We start from the raw sequence: 17,630 nt of genomic DNA, 5'->3' as shown, positions 1-17,630 counted from the left end.
CATCATACAAGTTAATAGAGAAACTTGCTTTGGGGAAGCTCTGAAAAAAAAAAATGAAATTTGATTATTTTTTTCCAAGCACCTTTGAATGTTATCAGAGCTGAAATGTATGTAATTTAAGACAAGTAACAGGAATAGTAGATCTCTAGAGATTAAGAGAAATCTCATCTTGATGACTTTATATGGGTGTGTAAGTGCTGGCATGTAGAGATGACGTAGTTGCTCATGAAGTCTGCTTATGCCAATAAAAGGAAAGAGACAATTGTATTTGTCAGATGTAATGTACTAGTCAAGACTATCCAATTTACAAAATTACAGGGCATAAATAGTCTAAAGCAATAAGACAAGCCATGAAGGCAGTGGCATTACACAGTATCATTTATGTGTATAGATGGGGAGACTTGCTAGCAAATCACAAGTTCAATTTTAGAAATTTCTGAGAAATTTTAAAGTAGAACAGAAGTGTAAACAATATGGACTTCAACTGCATTGTATGAAATTATCTTATCTCTGAAATTATTTTAAATGTTTATTTTTTTCAGAACTGGTTAGATCCTTCAAAGGAAATTAAGAGACAAATTCGAAGTAAGTATTTATTTGGATGCAATGTTCCCTTTTTCTGCTCACACAAACTTTCTTCCTAAACTCAGTAGTCTGGATGTTGATTTAATTGCTTACACCATTAAAAAATTTGTATCTGATGATGACATTCAGCCTTAGAACAAAAAGCAAAGCTTCTATTTCTGTCCACTGTCCAATAAGGAGAGAAAGGATCACTCAGACTTCTGCTGTAGAAGTTAATGACTGTAGTGGCTGCTGACCCAATTTTTTCTGTATTGCATTTGACTAATCAGTTAACATCTTTTGCATTCCAAAACAGTAGATGTTATTCAAATTTTGATGCTGATATTTGGGTTATGAGATGGAAAAAGTTAACTTGCAGAAATGGTCATGGTTGTTGCTGTAAGGCTTTCAAACTACAAAATAAGAATCAGTATGTCTTACAGAAGGTGCATATTTTTTAAACTGATTACTCCAGCACCATTTCAACAATGGAAATGGATTAGATAGCTTGGAACCTCATACGACTCCCTGGAACATTTGACTGGGAGTCGTTCCCAGTCAAGCCGTTCATATCTTTCTGCTTCCCTGATAAATTATACACAGAATAACTTATTTTACTCTGTTTCCATAAAAGTCTGTTAAGTACTTCACTTGGCATGTAGCTTTTGTAGTAGACAGGAGCAAATGGTGAGTATATTCAGGAAATACTCTTTCTGAGTTCAAATGTCTCAAAATATGTAGCCACTATGAAAGGCTAGACAACTTTTAACTGACACTCTTCTCATTGTTTTATGTGCTTGGGGCCAATATGATTTCCTTTTAATGTTTTTGTTGGTGTTTTTTTTTTTTTTGGTAGAAACATTATTTTTAAGCGTCTGACAGGAAATGTAAGTGGGGGGAGAATGCAAATTTTATGAAGAGGTGATAAGACTTGCATGTCTACATTTCCAACGCAACAAGAATGTTACTTAAACCGACTTTGATCTCTTTTGGGGCATGTGATCCAGTGGGAGTACTTGCAATAAAGAACAGCATTGTGATAACTACAGCGGTTAACAAGAGGTTTCTTTACTATTTCTAACTTCTTTGTAAGGCAACGCTTGCATTTTCCAAAAATGGTAGTGGTGTTAATTCTGTTTCCTTTAGGCCTTTCCTAATTGGTGAAATCCTTTACTGTGTTGAGGAAGGTGTATTTTTCATTTCCAATGAAGAAATTAAAGTTACAGAAGCTTCATTGATGACTTTTTTGATCTAATATGCTGTTGTATAAACAAACTAGTCCAATTAAAATGGTGAATGTATTTGCATGCTTATGCAATTGCAGAAGCCATCTGCAATTGTCCTTTTAATAATGGAAAAGTTGCAATACTTATTCCATAGAAATGTGAGGTCTTCAGTTAATATATATATATTAGTAGTCAAAATATGTGGTTAATGGCTGGTTTTAAGATTTTAATATTTGACAAAAGACTGAGGACTTTGTACTTTCCATGTTACTGTCTTCAGTAGTGATCTGCATGCTATAGAGCATCATTTACAAGTATGATGAATCTGAAACGCAAGGATTGTCCTGATATTTTTTTGGATGCACTACATAATTTTCTTAACTGTGTAGTATGTACTCCAAAAATATTTTAAGGGAATCTGATTTTTCATACAACATGAAGACCTGTTTCTATATTGGAGGTCAAGTCCAGTTTCTTCAATTAAGCATCACAATTGAAATTTTTTCTCTGGTCTGTAGCATTTCTGAGTCCATAGGCATACTGCATGAAGTAAACAACCAAGTGAACGCCATTTTGATGGTTTCTACAATGAAACTTGCTTACGCTGATTTGCAAGTAATGAACACACTGTTAGTTGTGTTCTTTGTAATCACTGTATTAAAATTTCCAGTTATTGGAATGTACTGTGAAAGCAAATTTTCTCTCCTAACTATGTGGGTATTGAGTAATGAGGTTTTTCTTTGTTTCAGGCTTAGTTCTAGTCAAGAATAGATATCTTATGTACAAAAGAATATTCAGTTAAAAATATATATTTAAGATATCTGTAAAACCTACTAGCCCATTCAGAATGAGGAAACTCATTTCCTTTTCTCATGTATAGCAAAAACTGAAGCACTAACATGCTGGATGAGCATGTGTGGACAAATACATCGATCTGAACACTCAAAGGTGTTGAATTTGGAAGTGGAGTTCAGCATGTCAGTTTTCAACTTAATATTTGTAATAATCTCTCTTACATGTGAGCAGTACCAATATTCCACATATGGGGCACTTGTGTACCACCCTGGGGAAGATGAAAATAGAATCCTGTAGTCTCCAGCAAGTCACGGTCTGCATCAGGCTGTCTGTTGCTGAGATTCAGGGTCCCCAGGCTTTGTGATCTGTCATTTATTCACACTGTCCTTTGGCTGGGCAATTATATTGGACTTCAGCAATTACCCATATACCAATGTTGCTGTAGCTAATGAACTTGGTCCACAAATTACTCTCTCCTTTCTCAAGGCTATGAAGGTGGCAAAAAACTTGTTTGGCTTCACTCAGCCTGATCTCTTCAGGCAAATTAATTCATGACCTTTTTTAAACTCATGTAATTGGATATCCACTGGCATATGATAAAACCTCTAATTACTTCAATTACGGACAGGTATGACATTTCTGTCGCTAGCTTGGAAACTGATACATCCAAAGTGGATTCAGACTTTCACAAAACTTAGAGCTGCAGCCCTTGCATATAGTGAAGGGACAAACAGTAGCCACTGACTTTGGAAAAGCCAAATCCCAGATTTCATGGAGGGTATGGTGTTTTACCTTTACATGAAACTTAATATGAGGTTTTTTATCTATGCAAGATGTGGTACATGCAGTTTGTATATAGCACATTCAATTCAGTTTTGAGTTTTTTCTGAGCTCATTCTCAGTGTAACAGAATTGAATAAGCCACATAAAGCTGGTTTTACTGTAGTATTAATTGCAATTGAAGATCAATCTCTTGTCTTCAGTTTAAATGTTCACAGTTATATTGTGGGCAAAGGTTAGAGATGTGAATATGTAAACAATCTGGCTTTTGTCATGAGAGTACTTAGCCGTAAACATTTTTAGGAACTTATTGCTGTACCCAGAATGTGATCTAATTTCACCTAAGGTAACAACACTAACAACATTTGTCTTCTGAACCTATGGGCAATTTCAGGAGGTGAGGCATTGCATTCTGAAATAGGAACCTAAGAGGTGAACCAAACCAGTTTTTGTAAATGCCTATTTTCCTTCATTACAGATGCATAAATTTCAGCAGTCAAGGGTTGAATGAAACCCTGTCTACTAGCATCAAAAGAGATAAGCCATTGTGATACAAAAGTTGTTTTTCTTTTAGAAAGGAATGATTAGCTTGAAGACAAACTTGGCTTGCTTTTCCCTTGTTTCAGTTTAACTGTTGAGGGGAGTGAGGGAAATTCCCTGTAATATTCTGGAAGTAGATTAGAACAGATACAATAATACAGCTACAATATTGAAGGTAGCTGGTGGCAAATCTTGGGCTTTAAATTTTGCTCTTTATTCATGTTGAAGATTGTTCTCAACATCTTTATTGTTTATGGGCATCCAGTCATTCACACTGGGGAACTTTAAAATAGACAAATGTGTTACTGAGCTTGTCCTTGAGACACGTGTAGTCAACAATTAAAGTAGTTCTGGGAATACCATGAAGTTGAAACAGAATTTTGACATTCTTGGTTCTGTAGCATATTCTGCAGTGAAAGTTAAATGTTTGAACTGCTCAGGAAAGAGGATAAGAAAAGATGATATGATTAAATGTGTGTATTTTCACAGTAGACCAAACGGTGATAAATTAATAAATAAAATTCTGTGAGAACAGTATAACACGAATTTAGAATTTTGCAACACTGTGTACTACCACATTTTATACTTTGTACTTAGTGTGAAGGGAAGTTACAGTTCATTAAGGAAAAGGATTGCATTTTAAATATACAGCTCTGATTTTATTGCCAATAAAACATGGCAAGCTCAGGTTAAAAAAGTGTATATATGTATATGCAAGGTCACTTTAAAGAAATAGATATAATAAAATAAGCTAAATAACTATATATGTGTAAAACTTGGAGCTAACTTTGAAGCTTATCACACTAGAATCTAGTAGTGAAGACCAATAAGCACTGTGCTCAGGGAAGAGTTGTCCTATGGAAGTGTTCCTACATGTCTGCTAGCCATAAAAATTGTTTTGCAGTTTAGAGATGTCTGAGTTTGTGAGCTGCATCTTGTTGGTCCAAAAAGGTTTGGCTGCACTCTGGTTTTGTTGATGCAACTTTGAAAATGTGGGCTAGTTGTACAGCTGCTATATTGCTCTGATTCCCTGGAAGGTAATTTAAGCTAAGTATTTATATAGAAATAATTTTCTTATCTTTATGGGGCATTGGACATCTGCCTGTGACTAGGACAGATGAACTGCTCACACAGTACCCTGAAAATGTTAGCTGAGAGACAGGAATCACAAGTAAAAGCTATAAATGCCTTCACTAGACTAAAAACTCACTGATTTCCAGTGTGAATGGGATGAATCATGTTAATTGTATGTTGTTAGCTGGTTAGTTATTGCATTCTTTTTCTCAAAGAATGTGCCTAAAGCTGCCACAGAAGCATTTTTGAGGTAAGAAATCCTCTAGAAAAGAATTTGACATTTCTGTAGCACATACTATAAACATTAAGACAGAGAGCCTTATCAGGAACAGAATGCTAAATATCACTTTAATATCAGTTTTTTGTTTGTTTTTGCTGTGAATTCAAAGTGCCAGTTATAGCACGCGTTTTTGTGTGAAGTCAGTTGTTTGTGTGCCTCTGTTATGTGGCTACAAACAGTATGCTGTATTGAAGTATAAATATAGCCTGTATAGTACGCTTACTGGTCTATGTTCCGAGGATAAATGTGTTTTCAGTAATCAGGTAAAATATCAGGTCATCAGCTGTCCAGAAATTACTTAGTAGCAAGTCAACTACAACACTTTTTCTATGGATTAGTTATAGGAATTAGTATGAACATACGATTTTTTTTATGTAGTCTGTAGATTCAGAGGATTTGTGCTCTTTATAGCTTTTAGAAGATTTTTTCTTTTTTTTTTTTTTTTTTTCTTTTCCAGCAGTGTCTAGGTCTCCTTGTTACAGAGCTTTCTGAAAGCTAACAGTAAAAATGCTGACAAAAAAAGAAATAGGTTAAGGCCAAATTCATCTGATTAGTTGAATTGTAGTCTTAGACCAGTAAAAATTCCTTCACATCAGGAAACTTTGCTCCATGCCAGGATAACATTGTCTGGTTGCTACCTGTGAGGAAGGACACATCTTCCTTTCATCTTTCCTGCTCCAACCTCCTCCACAGCCCCTGTTAACATAACTCTCCCTAAACACTGTTTGCATAGGTATTTTTGGCCCAATTGCATCTTGTCATCAATTTGGTTTACTTAATATTAGCATTAAATGATGCTAATATCCTTGAAAACAGATCAGTCCACTTTCATCATTTATTCCAGATTTAATTCTGTTTATTCATAGTATATGTATAAATCATTGTTAGAAATGTAAATTCTCTTCATTCTGTCTTGCATTAGATAGCAATAGATAATGGAATGAGGCGTATCTTAGCTAAATCAGTGCTATGTGTACATCAGATAAATTAGGCTTTCTCATTCAAGGAGATGTGCCTTATTTTGTAAGCCAAGCTTTCATTGTCCTAGCAAATAATTAACTGGGAACATGTAGATATATTAAATCCCTGCACTCCCTAAAGGAAATAGTGACTTAGCAGCCAGGGAGGATGAGGTTCACAGTTACGCAGACTTACGCAGAAGTTAAAATGCTACAGTGAATAGTCACGTCTGAAAATATGAAGTAATTTTTGAAATGTTAAAGTACATATTTTGACACAAAGCATCTTTTCACTTCTAACAGCTGTGAACTTATTATTCCTTTACTTTTAGGAAAACAACCTTAAGCAAAATATTAGCACCTGCAGCATAATTTTGGAAATGGCATTTTGGTCATTTATTTTTTTAAATAGACAATTTTTCTGAAGCATGATTTATCTGAGTATGGCAGCTTTTTGAAATCTTATTTAAGGTTCAAAAGTAATTGTTAACAAGGCTTATAGAATAATTATCTCTTTTTTACTAATGGTTATTTTTAAGTCTTTCACCAAAAGTATTAGTTGCCTTAAGAGAAAAGGGTGAGAGGAAGACAAACATACTAGTTAATTTTACTGATAATAACTTCTATTTCTTATCTTTCATCGTTACTTTTGGCAAATCTACATTGTAGCTTTACCGTCCTTATGTCTGGCAAGATATGATAAAGCCCAACTGCTTTGAAGCAGCATACAAAAACAAACAATTCAGTTCTTTTTCTGGATTTCTATTTTAGGATTTTCTTTTGTGTGTCTGCATTACACTAAATGAAATGTTTGAACTCGGAAACTTCTACTTATGTTAAATTGTTATTACTTTCCAATTAACATACTTCTCTTGCACATAGTATTATAACAGCAACATTCTTAGAATGGATTTTCATTATTTAAGTGACTTAAATGTTCAAGATTTGAAAGCTGTTTTAGAACTAGAGCTATGATTAAAAGCAGAATTTTATGCTTTGTCAAACTATTTATCTAGTTTAAGTGCTTTTGTATTTAAGATATGAAAATTGTAATTGCCTATGTGAATTTAAAAAAATATAATTGCTATTATAGCTAAAGGTATTATTGTTTAAGAAAAATTATTTTAAAGGAGAAATAGCTAATATTTTTGTCTTCTGTGCATTCAGTATGAATATGAATAGTTTACTTATTGTCTTCGTATGCAATACAGACTTCATATTGACATCTCAAGTTCATAGTTACTGTGCAGTCTTTCAAACTACAATCAGTTTAAACAGGGAGATCACTAGCCTTGAAAGAGTTGGAAATAAATGCAGATTTAGTGCGAACAGCTATTTATATTTGAACACATAATATCTGGTTATATATTATGGTAGTTTTCAAATTAAAACTTCTGATGTTTACACAGCTTACTGTTAACATTTTAAAAATTAGTTTTTAACATGTTACATTTTTCTTTCACTCTGTTCATTCTGTGTATACCTGATAATGGAAAATAATGTATGGTTCTTACTAATGTACTCTAAAAAGAGAAAGAACTTTCCAATATTTTCAAGGTTTCAGTGATCTAAAATTTATATAACTGCCTTATTTTCTTCAGTAAAGTTCTTTGCTTGCTTGCTTCAACAGTTTTGAGATTACCAATCAGATGTTTTCCATATTTAGGTTTACCTTGGCTGTTCACCTTTAATGTGAAATTTTATCCTCCGGATCCTTCACAACTGACTGAAGACATCACTAGGTATGTACAGTTCATAATTTTAAACTTAAAAATTATGAAGCCTATTTTGATTAAATAGCAATAAGTTTCTGGATGCCAGAACAGGTTCTATTACTGTAGAATTCTCATATCAACTACTTTTTGGAGTATAGACACAAACTTGTCCCTTGGCATGGAAGGCATCTTGAGGAAGCAGGAGTACCTAGCAGGGTATTTCTCAAAAAGAACAAGAGGCCTTTGTTTCTTCAGAAAGAAAAATTTAATGATAAGTTGAGATATAATATGAGGAGAATGCAGGAGGGGGAGATGAGATCATGTACAAAGGAAGACAGTGGTTTATTTTTGGGCTGTTGCTTTATTATAGAGTACATGAGGGTATGGGAGTGTTGTTTTGGAGAGCAAAGCTTAAGGGACATAAGGTAATTCAGTTACCTAAGATTGTTGAAAATGTAGCTTTTCTAGTTTTAGTAAAACCATAAAACATGTAAATAATTATGTTGCTTAGATGGCAATGGAATAAGATCTAATGAGATGTAAGAACTAAGTACTTTCTAAGCACCTAAAATACAGCATTGTAAGACTAACATAAGCAGTGTAGGCAATTGGCTCACTTTGTCAGGAGTTATGGCAAACCTAAGCACTTTGTTTTAATTTCGAGTTGGTTAATTCTGGTGAGGTGGGATATGTCATTACATACTGCATTTAATCAGTTCTCTACACAAAATAAGATAGCTATGTGAGTCTGTAGTTGATATATTACTACAAATAAGCTAAGATACTTAGTATGCAGTGTATTTCAACTGTCTGTTTAGTTTGAAAGTTTTCAGTGTCAATTGGCATTTGAATTGTGTGTTCAACTGGTAAAGCGTTTTTATGATTATAGCTTAAAGTGAAATTCCTTAAAATTTGAACTTGTAAAACTTTTTTTTTTTAATTAAATATCTGTGCTAGGGCATGATGTCCCCTGATTGTTAACTTGTTATATTTGGTAGAAGACTATGTGCAGTACTAGAAATAGTAAATTCTAATATATACATGGTTTAAGGAAGGCAGTTATGGTTTCAGTAATGATACAGATTTCGTCTGTTACATTACTTGATGAGCTAATGACTGTGGAAGTGAAATCAATTTACTATGTAATAATGACCTTCAAAATAAGGTGTAACAAATTATTACTGTATTGGATTACTTTAAAAATGTTTATAATCACATGTATCAGAGAAATTCTGCTTTATCTTATATATATATATATTTTAATTGGTAACTCTTCATCTGTTCACGTTTTTCATCCCATTCCCCCTCCTTTTCTTTGTCTTGCAGATATTTCTTGTGCCTACAGCTTCGCCAGGATATTGCTTCTGGTCGACTGCCATGTTCTTTTGTGACTCACGCCCTCCTTGGTTCATATATCCTGCAGGCTGAAATGGGTGATCATGACCCAGAGGAGCACCACGGTGACTACATCAGTGAATTCCAATTTGCACCCAATCAAACTCAAGAAATGGAGGAGAAAGTAGCTGAGCTACACAAAACACACAGGTCTGTCAGATACAGCGTGATGAAATTAAATCATGCTGTCATGTTCATTACCGTTTCTCTTAAGAGCTTATAAACTGCTAAACTGAGGCCTTTTGTTGTTCTGTAAGTCTTTTGCTACGTAACAGGAGCTTCTTAATCCCGTGCATTTCAAAATGTCGATTTGAAAATAATAGCTTCACTAAGATATCAGAAGAGATCATTTGGAGAAAATATTTTATCCAAGCATATGAATTAGTTGTCCAATTCATGACAATGTAGACCTAAAAAATATTTTGGAAGAGTGAATATGGAAACCTAAATTAAAGTAATATAACTGCTCTGAAAGAACAGTTCTGCTTTACATTGAAAATGCTATTGATACCATACAAACTGACATGAAAAACTGTGTCTGAATTGCAGGATTCCCGTTTTGATTCTTTGTTCTTTGGACAATAAACTCAAGGTTTGTTTTTTGGTTTTAGGGGCTTGACTCCAGCACAGGCGGATTCCCAGTTCCTAGAAAATGCTAAGAGACTTTCCATGTATGGAGTGGATTTACATCATGCCAAGGTATCAGGGTTTGATTTGGTTTTCAAATAGTGCTTGGTATTAAAGAGAGTAGTGTATGCTTGATTTGAAAGTGTTTGGATCCTCAGTGCTTTCATATGAGCCTTTTATCTCATGATAACTACTCAGTTAACAGCTTTGACATTCTTAAAATCTATTTTAAGTTGAGTTTTATTTAATGCGTAGACATAAGTGCATCCTAGAAAGAATATTCTAGAATATTTTAAGTAGATTTTAAGCATATGGTCTTTGGATCAAAGAATATGTAATTATTTCTGAAATTCCCCAAGAGTTAGAAATGACGAGTATGGGTGGGAAGAGGTCTTGGGGGGGGGAGGGTGCTTTTCAGAGGCTTTTCTTTTTCATCCCTTTGGATGAGTCAAATCAAAACTGCATTTCTATTAGGATTTTTAATGTAAAAATCCAACAAGCCAACTAACCCTCGCTCCCCTTTCAGTCCCTCCTGGAAATCCAGAGGCTCAAATGATGAGGAAAATTAATGCATTGTAAGCGTATCAGTCCTATATATATAAAGAAGAAAACCAAGACTTTAAAATACTGGAGGTGGACTCCTACAGAAATTTTATGCACTTACATTTGCAATTTTCCACAGACTACATCTTGTGTTCTCTTAGAAACACTTGAAAGAAATATGCTTACATTTTTATTCACGTACATTAAATATGTCTGGAATATTTATTCATTTTCTAATACAAGTGCAGTATGGCAGTTCACTTGGTCTGAAGCACTTCAAGGAACTTGCATACTTAAGAGTTTTATTGAGCTTTCCTTTGCCATAGTGAAGTATCCGAAAGAACTGCTGTTTGCCAGGGTCCACTTGCAGCTAATTGTTATGCCAGTGAAGCAACACTTAATGACAGTGTTGGCATTTGATGTAGTTGATTTGTTTTTTGTGAGGACATGTTATGCCATATTACTCTGCAGCAGTACAGTATATCCAGGCCTTATCAGTAAGTGTTTGGTTATGTAGCTTGCTGAACTGGCATCAAATGCTGTCAGTAGCACAGAATGCTAAGAAACCTTGTGTGACAGCACTTTGATTGAAATGATTATGCTGATATTTCAGCCAGCTATCCATTGCTTCCTGTATCTTCTTTGGAATAGTAGGTGAATGTAAAAGATCACTGTCACCAACTTGCTCTGACTTTCTTGTTGAAGAGATCTGTTCTTACTTTCACTTCTTTTAGTATTAGAAATCAAATCATCAGTACACCCACCGTACTTCTCATAGTTGTTGACTTTGTCCTTATTGACAGAATACCTAAATTTCCCAGAACTGTGGTAAGTGCAGATAGAGGAGTGCCAAATTACTGGAGTCCAAATCCTTTGTTATAAAATTGTTACACTTGGTTATTTCTTCTTTAACAATCTCAATGTCACGGTCTTTCAAGTTTTAATATGAAATGAGTCCCATTTGCCTTCTTCCCTCAAGGTTTGCCTGAGATAATTACTTGTTTGGAATGTTAATAAAATGATTTTTATGGAATTGTCTCATACACGATAGGATTCTGAAGGTGTGGATATTATGCTGGGTGTATGTGCTAATGGACTGCTCATTTACAAAGATAGACTCCGGATCAACCGCTTTGCTTGGCCAAAAATTCTGAAGATTTCCTATAAGCGAAGTAATTTCTACATCAAAATCAGACCAGCAGAAGTAAGTAATACCTTTGTCTTGCCTTTTTTGTCTGATTATTTCTATCCAGCAACAGGAAAAACAGCCTCAGTTTTTACTAGGCATCCTGGAAGGCTTATGTTGGATTCAAGCAGAATTTAAGAGGGTTTTATTTTTCTCATCAGATTCTACCACTTGTATTAAACACTTCTGATGATTAATGAATGTGACTCCAGCACTTTTTTTTGGAGGGGAAAAGTAATAGATGCAATGCTGTAACTTATATTTAGTGCAGGTAAAGCTAGTTACACTGGCCACGTTTTTACAAAATTGCAGCCCCTAGGGAGAGTCAGCCTCTCTTCCTCTGTGGATATAATTGTTCACTAAATGTCAATGCCGCTAGTTTTATGGATGTAACCAAAGACCTGAGTTGTCCTGTAGAGAGCTCTAACTTCCTGTTAGCTGCTGCAGAAATATCGAATTCACCTTTTTTCACTTACCGTTGTGAGTTTATGGGAGTCAACGAAGGAGGGAGGTTTACATTTTGAGCACATTTTAACTGGAAATTCTTTGTAGAAAACAAAATGATGAACTCTTTAAAGTATATCCTAAAATGTTTAGGGTAGCTTTTGCTGTGTGAATAAATAAAGTAAAATATGTTAATGACCTTTCAGAGCTAAATGGAGGAAAAGGTTTGAATTTATTCCTGAATTATTCTAGGCAAGATATGTACTGTCTGCTAATCTCAAATTGAAATCCATTAAAACTTTAAATAGCAAGTCACCTTCCCACAGCCTTGTATAAAAGCAGACTACTTTATGCTGATACAAAATCAGCTGTAGTGCTTATAAATAATAGGCAAGTTTTAAAGATATATTTTTAAATCTATCTTAGTTTTAGTTCCCAGGTCTCTTAAGTGACCAAAACCAAATTAGCCTCTACACAATCTTATAAAGCTAACTCATCATTTCTCAAAGCATCTATTTTGTTTGCACACACTTAAAAGTTCACAGAGCAATTCCCAGACCCTGTTTTGTTGAAAAGGGATTTATTAAAGTACGGAACACTATCAGTTTGAAATCACTATAGTATTTTAGTGTAAACAGACTTCACATGAAATGACAGGAGCTGTGTTTAGCTTAAGTCTAATTGCCAGTAATGCAATACTTACATTGTACTTTTGTAACTTCTGGAAAACGTATGTATAAACAGATATATTTTTGCTAAAAAAAAAAAAGATATTTAATGAAATGGATTGGTAAGAGTGACACTGCAAAGTGGATTTCAAACTGGTATTGAATCCAAGGAAGATGTGCAGCACAACCTGCAGTACAATTTTTTCATTCAGTTTAAAAGTGTATTGGGCTGCTAGTCAGAAAATTAGCAAGGAATGCTGATGTATTTTTGGATTTCTCAGAAGAGTTATTAGTAAAGATAGGAAGTGATAATGTGTTTATTACCTGTCATGACTAGTCCTCCCAGTATAATTATATTAAAAGGCTAGAAACTGGTATTTTTGAAGTCTTACAAACTCTTATGACAGGAGAATTACTGCTTCTTAAAGTAATGGAATTATCTGAACTCTGCCTTCCAGTTAATAGCTACGTTAAGGAAATGGGTTAATTTATTTGTGGATTCTTTCCAGCTGGAACAGTTTGAGAGCACTATTGGGTTCAAACTGCCAAACCACCGGGCTGCTAAAAGGTTATGGAAGGTTTGTGTGGAGCACCATACTTTCTTCAGGTAAATGATAATTCTCTTTCCCCAATTTTGCCAGGTATGCTCACATCTTTGAAAGGATATGAGGAAAGTTGAGAAGGCTTATCCCCTCTTTTCCCCTACTTCCTCCCTGTATTAACACCTCTTAGACAGAAGACATACTATGAGTCACTGACACGGAATTACTAGTTCTGAAGGTCTAAAGTACAAATAAGTGTCATTTAAACTTTCAGCATGCTACCAGTATGAAACTAAACTAGTAATCATACATAGTATTTACTGATAGATTACTTTTTAAAATGACAATCTAGAGAGCCAATAGACAAAATAAGCTGTGGGTTTGACAGTTAATCTTCATTCACTGCAGTTTTTTCAGTATCTTTTGCTGTTGAAGCTAAATGCTTACAGCTGAATTTTTGCTTGTTTATAAACTGGACTGAATTCACAGTCCATTCTTCAAAGAACAGCATGCTATTTATTTATGTAATAAACCCTAACTTAGAATCACAGAATATCCCAAGCTAGAAGGGACCCACAAGGATCATTGAGTTGAACTCTTTGAGTCCCCTAAGGACCACCCAAAAAATTGGACCATGTGTCTGAGAGTATTGTCCTTTCATAGAAGCGCTTAGAATTTTCTCTGCATTTTTTCTCAGTAATTGCCAAATGCACAATTCTGAATCAATTATTGAAACTACGGTCTATTTGTCAATGACTACTTCAACAACAGAGTTGTTTCTTTCTACTTCCAGCATTGAGAAGTAATTTGAAAAATCTTTTTTTTTTATAATAGCACAATCTCCATGAAGGAGTGCATGTACTCATGCAGCCTCAGGAGTTGGATCTCTCATGCATTGAATAGTCCTCAAATCTAGGTTTCTCACTGTAAAAAGGGCATGTAAAGGATTAAGCTTTCTCCTTCAGTAGGAGAACTCCTTACTAGACTTCTTAGTTAAGTTTATTAACCTAAATAGCTCATCATTCTATATTTCTTCAAAAGTTGAAGTCTGCTTTGGCTGGTGCTGTCTGTTACCACAAATGGCATACAGTTCTTTTCTGCAATGGAAAGAACGTTAATGCTCTTCAAATAAATCATGCAGTGGCCTGCATGAACTATATTTCCTATTTTTACAATAATAAAATGGACCTAAATGGAGAAGAAAATCTTATGGAAGTCAAAAATACTAAACTGAGAAATACCATTTTCAAATATAAAAGTTCTTAGGAGTATTAATATGTATCAGATAATCTTACTACAGAAATTCTGACATAATAAAATTAATTGGATTTCATTCCAATCAGAAGTGGCTTTTCCTAATCAGGCATGACACGATGACAAGAATTATGTAACATATACTTCAACCATTCTGTAAAATCCATATACTCCACTGATGTCATCAGATAGAAAATCCTCAAAACCTTTCATCCTGATTTAAAAACAGTAAAATAAATCCAGCTCTGTTTGTCTCCAAAGATAAACAGCAGAAGCAATTGCTACAGTGCAAGCTACAGTTTTTTTCATTTCATGTGTATTGCTTGTGTATACCACAGTAAATTGTATTAAATCTAGATTTATGTTTTTGGTTTCCAGACCTCCCAGCATGCCCTATATAACATTTTAAGATTCCTTGTATTATTCGTTTTTCCAGTATTTCAGTTTTTTCAAATAATAAATGCATTAAGATCCACCTTCTTTTTAAATTATGGGAAATTCATTGAGCATGTGAAGTTATTTATAGAAATTTGAAATGAACTATACTGAAAATGACAACTAAAAGGCACTGGATTTGTTTGTATCAGCTCAGCCTTACAGAATTCCAGTAATGTTTTATTACATTACATTACATACATTATAAATGTATGTACATATACATTTATATTACAGTTACATTAATCTTTTGAGATAAGCTTAGTTTGCAACTTTAGACCTTATCCAAAACATGTTTATAATTCTACTTTATGATGTTTTATTTGAACTTTTCAAGATAGCTTTAGTGTCCCCAGTATGTCTTAAAATGACGCAAACATACTCTTTAGTTACTTTTATGTAATTAAATTTGTAATACCTAAATAAATAAATAAATCAAATGCCCTTAATCAGAAAGTAACTATTTATCTCGTGTTTTCCACATTCAAAGATTAAAAGTTTTTCTCAGCAGGGTGGAAAACAAAAATGGCAGTCAATGCTGTAGCTTTGCCAAGACTGGGAAATAAAGAACAGAAGGAACCTTGGAAAAACACTCTTAGCCTTTTTCCTCATAATGCAGAATATATTCTCTTTTGGAAATAATGTGGAGAAATATATTTGTGACAAAGATTGCATAAGGCTGTTTTATAGAAGCAAGAAAAGTGAAACTCCAGATCCTTGTGACTTTGTTATATATGGCCTTAGTGCAGAGGGGTAGACTAGTCTGTCCTGAGAATTGTTTTCTTTTAAAATATGTTGGAACCCATTAGGATTCAGGTGCATGCATTTGCATTGTAGGCATGTGTGATCAGATCCCTCTGGCTAGCACCCTGGCAAAGATATAAACTTCCTTCCTCTCTTAGAGAAAATGGTAGCCTTCTACCTCTTACCATTCTTTTTTGCAAAGTATCTGCAAACCCCCCAGTTTTGCTGAAATATCTTTAAAATGACTGTCAGTTTTCAGAACCCACTATTGGAAACTGTCTAAATGTATTCTGGATCTGATTCCACTGTCACAGATGTTCCCTGTGCAAATGGTTCAAAAGAATAGAACAAAGTCAGCATCCTGTCTTTCTGGCACATCTGTGCCATCATAAATACAATAGGCATGGTAGTTGTTGGTTCTGCTTGAAAGAAGCTGATGTTCAGAGAGAGAATAGGACACGGATACCCCATGCTGGATAAGCGTGTATTTGCAGCACTATGTTGATTCAGGGGAAACATCGAATACCTTTCTAGAGAAACTGAGGCTGGGAAGAGTTCTCACAGTGATGACTGTTGATCCATCAACAAGGATGGTACTGGGGGATACAGTACCCTCTGTGTTGAAGTTAATGGCTCAGGCTTCAAAAGTAGAAAGTATAAGCAGTGAAGGTATAGATTAAGAACTTGAGGTCTTCATAATGAAATACAGGGAGGTTTAGAGGAACATCCCTTAAATTCATGTGGTGTCAAAAACTGGTAGAAAATTGCAGGATATCTCGTAGCAACTCTGCCAAACTGTTACTAGGAATTTCTCTGACATTGACTCCAACACTTAAGAACAAAGGTATAAACATACACATCCAACATTAATACTACTCATAACTGAATCTTTTTTTCACTCTTTTCATGATACGCCTTTTTTCCCCACTCTCCTTACGTACAGCAAGCATCAATTTACACAAATCTATAAACCGCAAAGTAAATACAGTGGGGTTTGAATCTAGCTTATTAAACTTCTTAGTGTTGAGTGACAGTTCTATACCCATTTGAGCCTTCCCCCCCCCTCCTTCATTCAGCCTGCTATGCAGCTTTGGGACACCATTCCCTCCCTAACTCTGAGGAGTAGCAGCTGCCATATTGGTACCTCTGAATATGCAGTGTGTATGGTTTCCCCTACAAGTAATGTTCTAAGGAGAAAGATCTGAGAGGTATGCCATATAAACCTGAACTTGCCTCAGCTATTCAGAAAAAAACACCATTTAACCTAGATAGTATGAGAAGATCAAGATTTTGTGTAGTTATACCATGGAAAACATGATGATTATCAGCAGCACTTCAACTCTAAATGCAAATACTAAATAATACTCTTTGTTTTAGAAGTTCTTCTCAGATTTTGATAAAATCACTACTTGAAATGCACAAATCATGCCTAGTGAACTAAAGCTGCAATATAATAAGTACTGTTAAAAGTACCTCATTACATAGAAAAAATAAAGCCTTTACAATTGACTTTACCCATGTTTGCTTTTTAGACTTCTATCACCAGAACAGCCTCCAAAAGCAAAGTTTCTAACCTTGGGTTCTAAGTTTCGCTACAGCGGACGTACACAAGCACAGACACGACAGGCTAGCAACCTCATAGACAGACCAGCTCCGTACTTTGAACGCACTTCAAGCAAACGTGTTTCCAGAAGTCTTGATGGAGGTATGAAATATGACACATTTATCCAGTGTATAATTATATTGTGTTGTCACTCTGATCTGAGTGACATTTAAAATTGTTGACATTGTGAATGCCTAAAATATCAATTGACAAGTTTGTCAATTTCTGTTTCTGATGGATTGAGTGAAGAGTAGTT

At 34.7% G+C, this 17,630-nt stretch overlaps 1 protein-coding gene across 7 annotated transcripts in view; it reads left to right on the top strand.

The window, feature by feature from the left end:
- EPB41L2 (erythrocyte membrane protein band 4.1 like 2) overlaps positions 1–17,630 on the top strand; it is a 107,891-nt gene that overhangs the window by 62,078 nt on the left and 28,183 nt on the right. For all 7 annotated transcript variants that reach the window (XM_082756126.1, XM_082756125.1, XM_082756124.1 and 4 more), the window contains 7 exons: positions 543–585; positions 7,885–7,960; positions 9,260–9,478; positions 9,940–10,027; positions 11,550–11,702; positions 13,306–13,403; positions 17,304–17,476. In XM_082756126.1, coding sequence (XP_082612252.1) covers positions 543–585; positions 7,885–7,960; positions 9,260–9,478; positions 9,940–10,027; positions 11,550–11,702; positions 13,306–13,403; positions 17,304–17,476 — 850 coding nt within the window. The remainder of the gene's footprint in view (positions 1–542; positions 586–7,884; positions 7,961–9,259; positions 9,479–9,939; positions 10,028–11,549; positions 11,703–13,305; positions 13,404–17,303; positions 17,477–17,630) is intronic.

This window comes from Aythya marila, assembly GCF_965140915.1.
Source record: "Aythya marila genome assembly, chromosome: 3".
Taxonomy (NCBI): domain Eukaryota; kingdom Metazoa; phylum Chordata; class Aves; order Anseriformes; family Anatidae; genus Aythya; species Aythya marila.
Note: the sequence above shows the minus strand (reverse complement) of the source record. Positions and strands in the feature narration are given on the sequence as shown.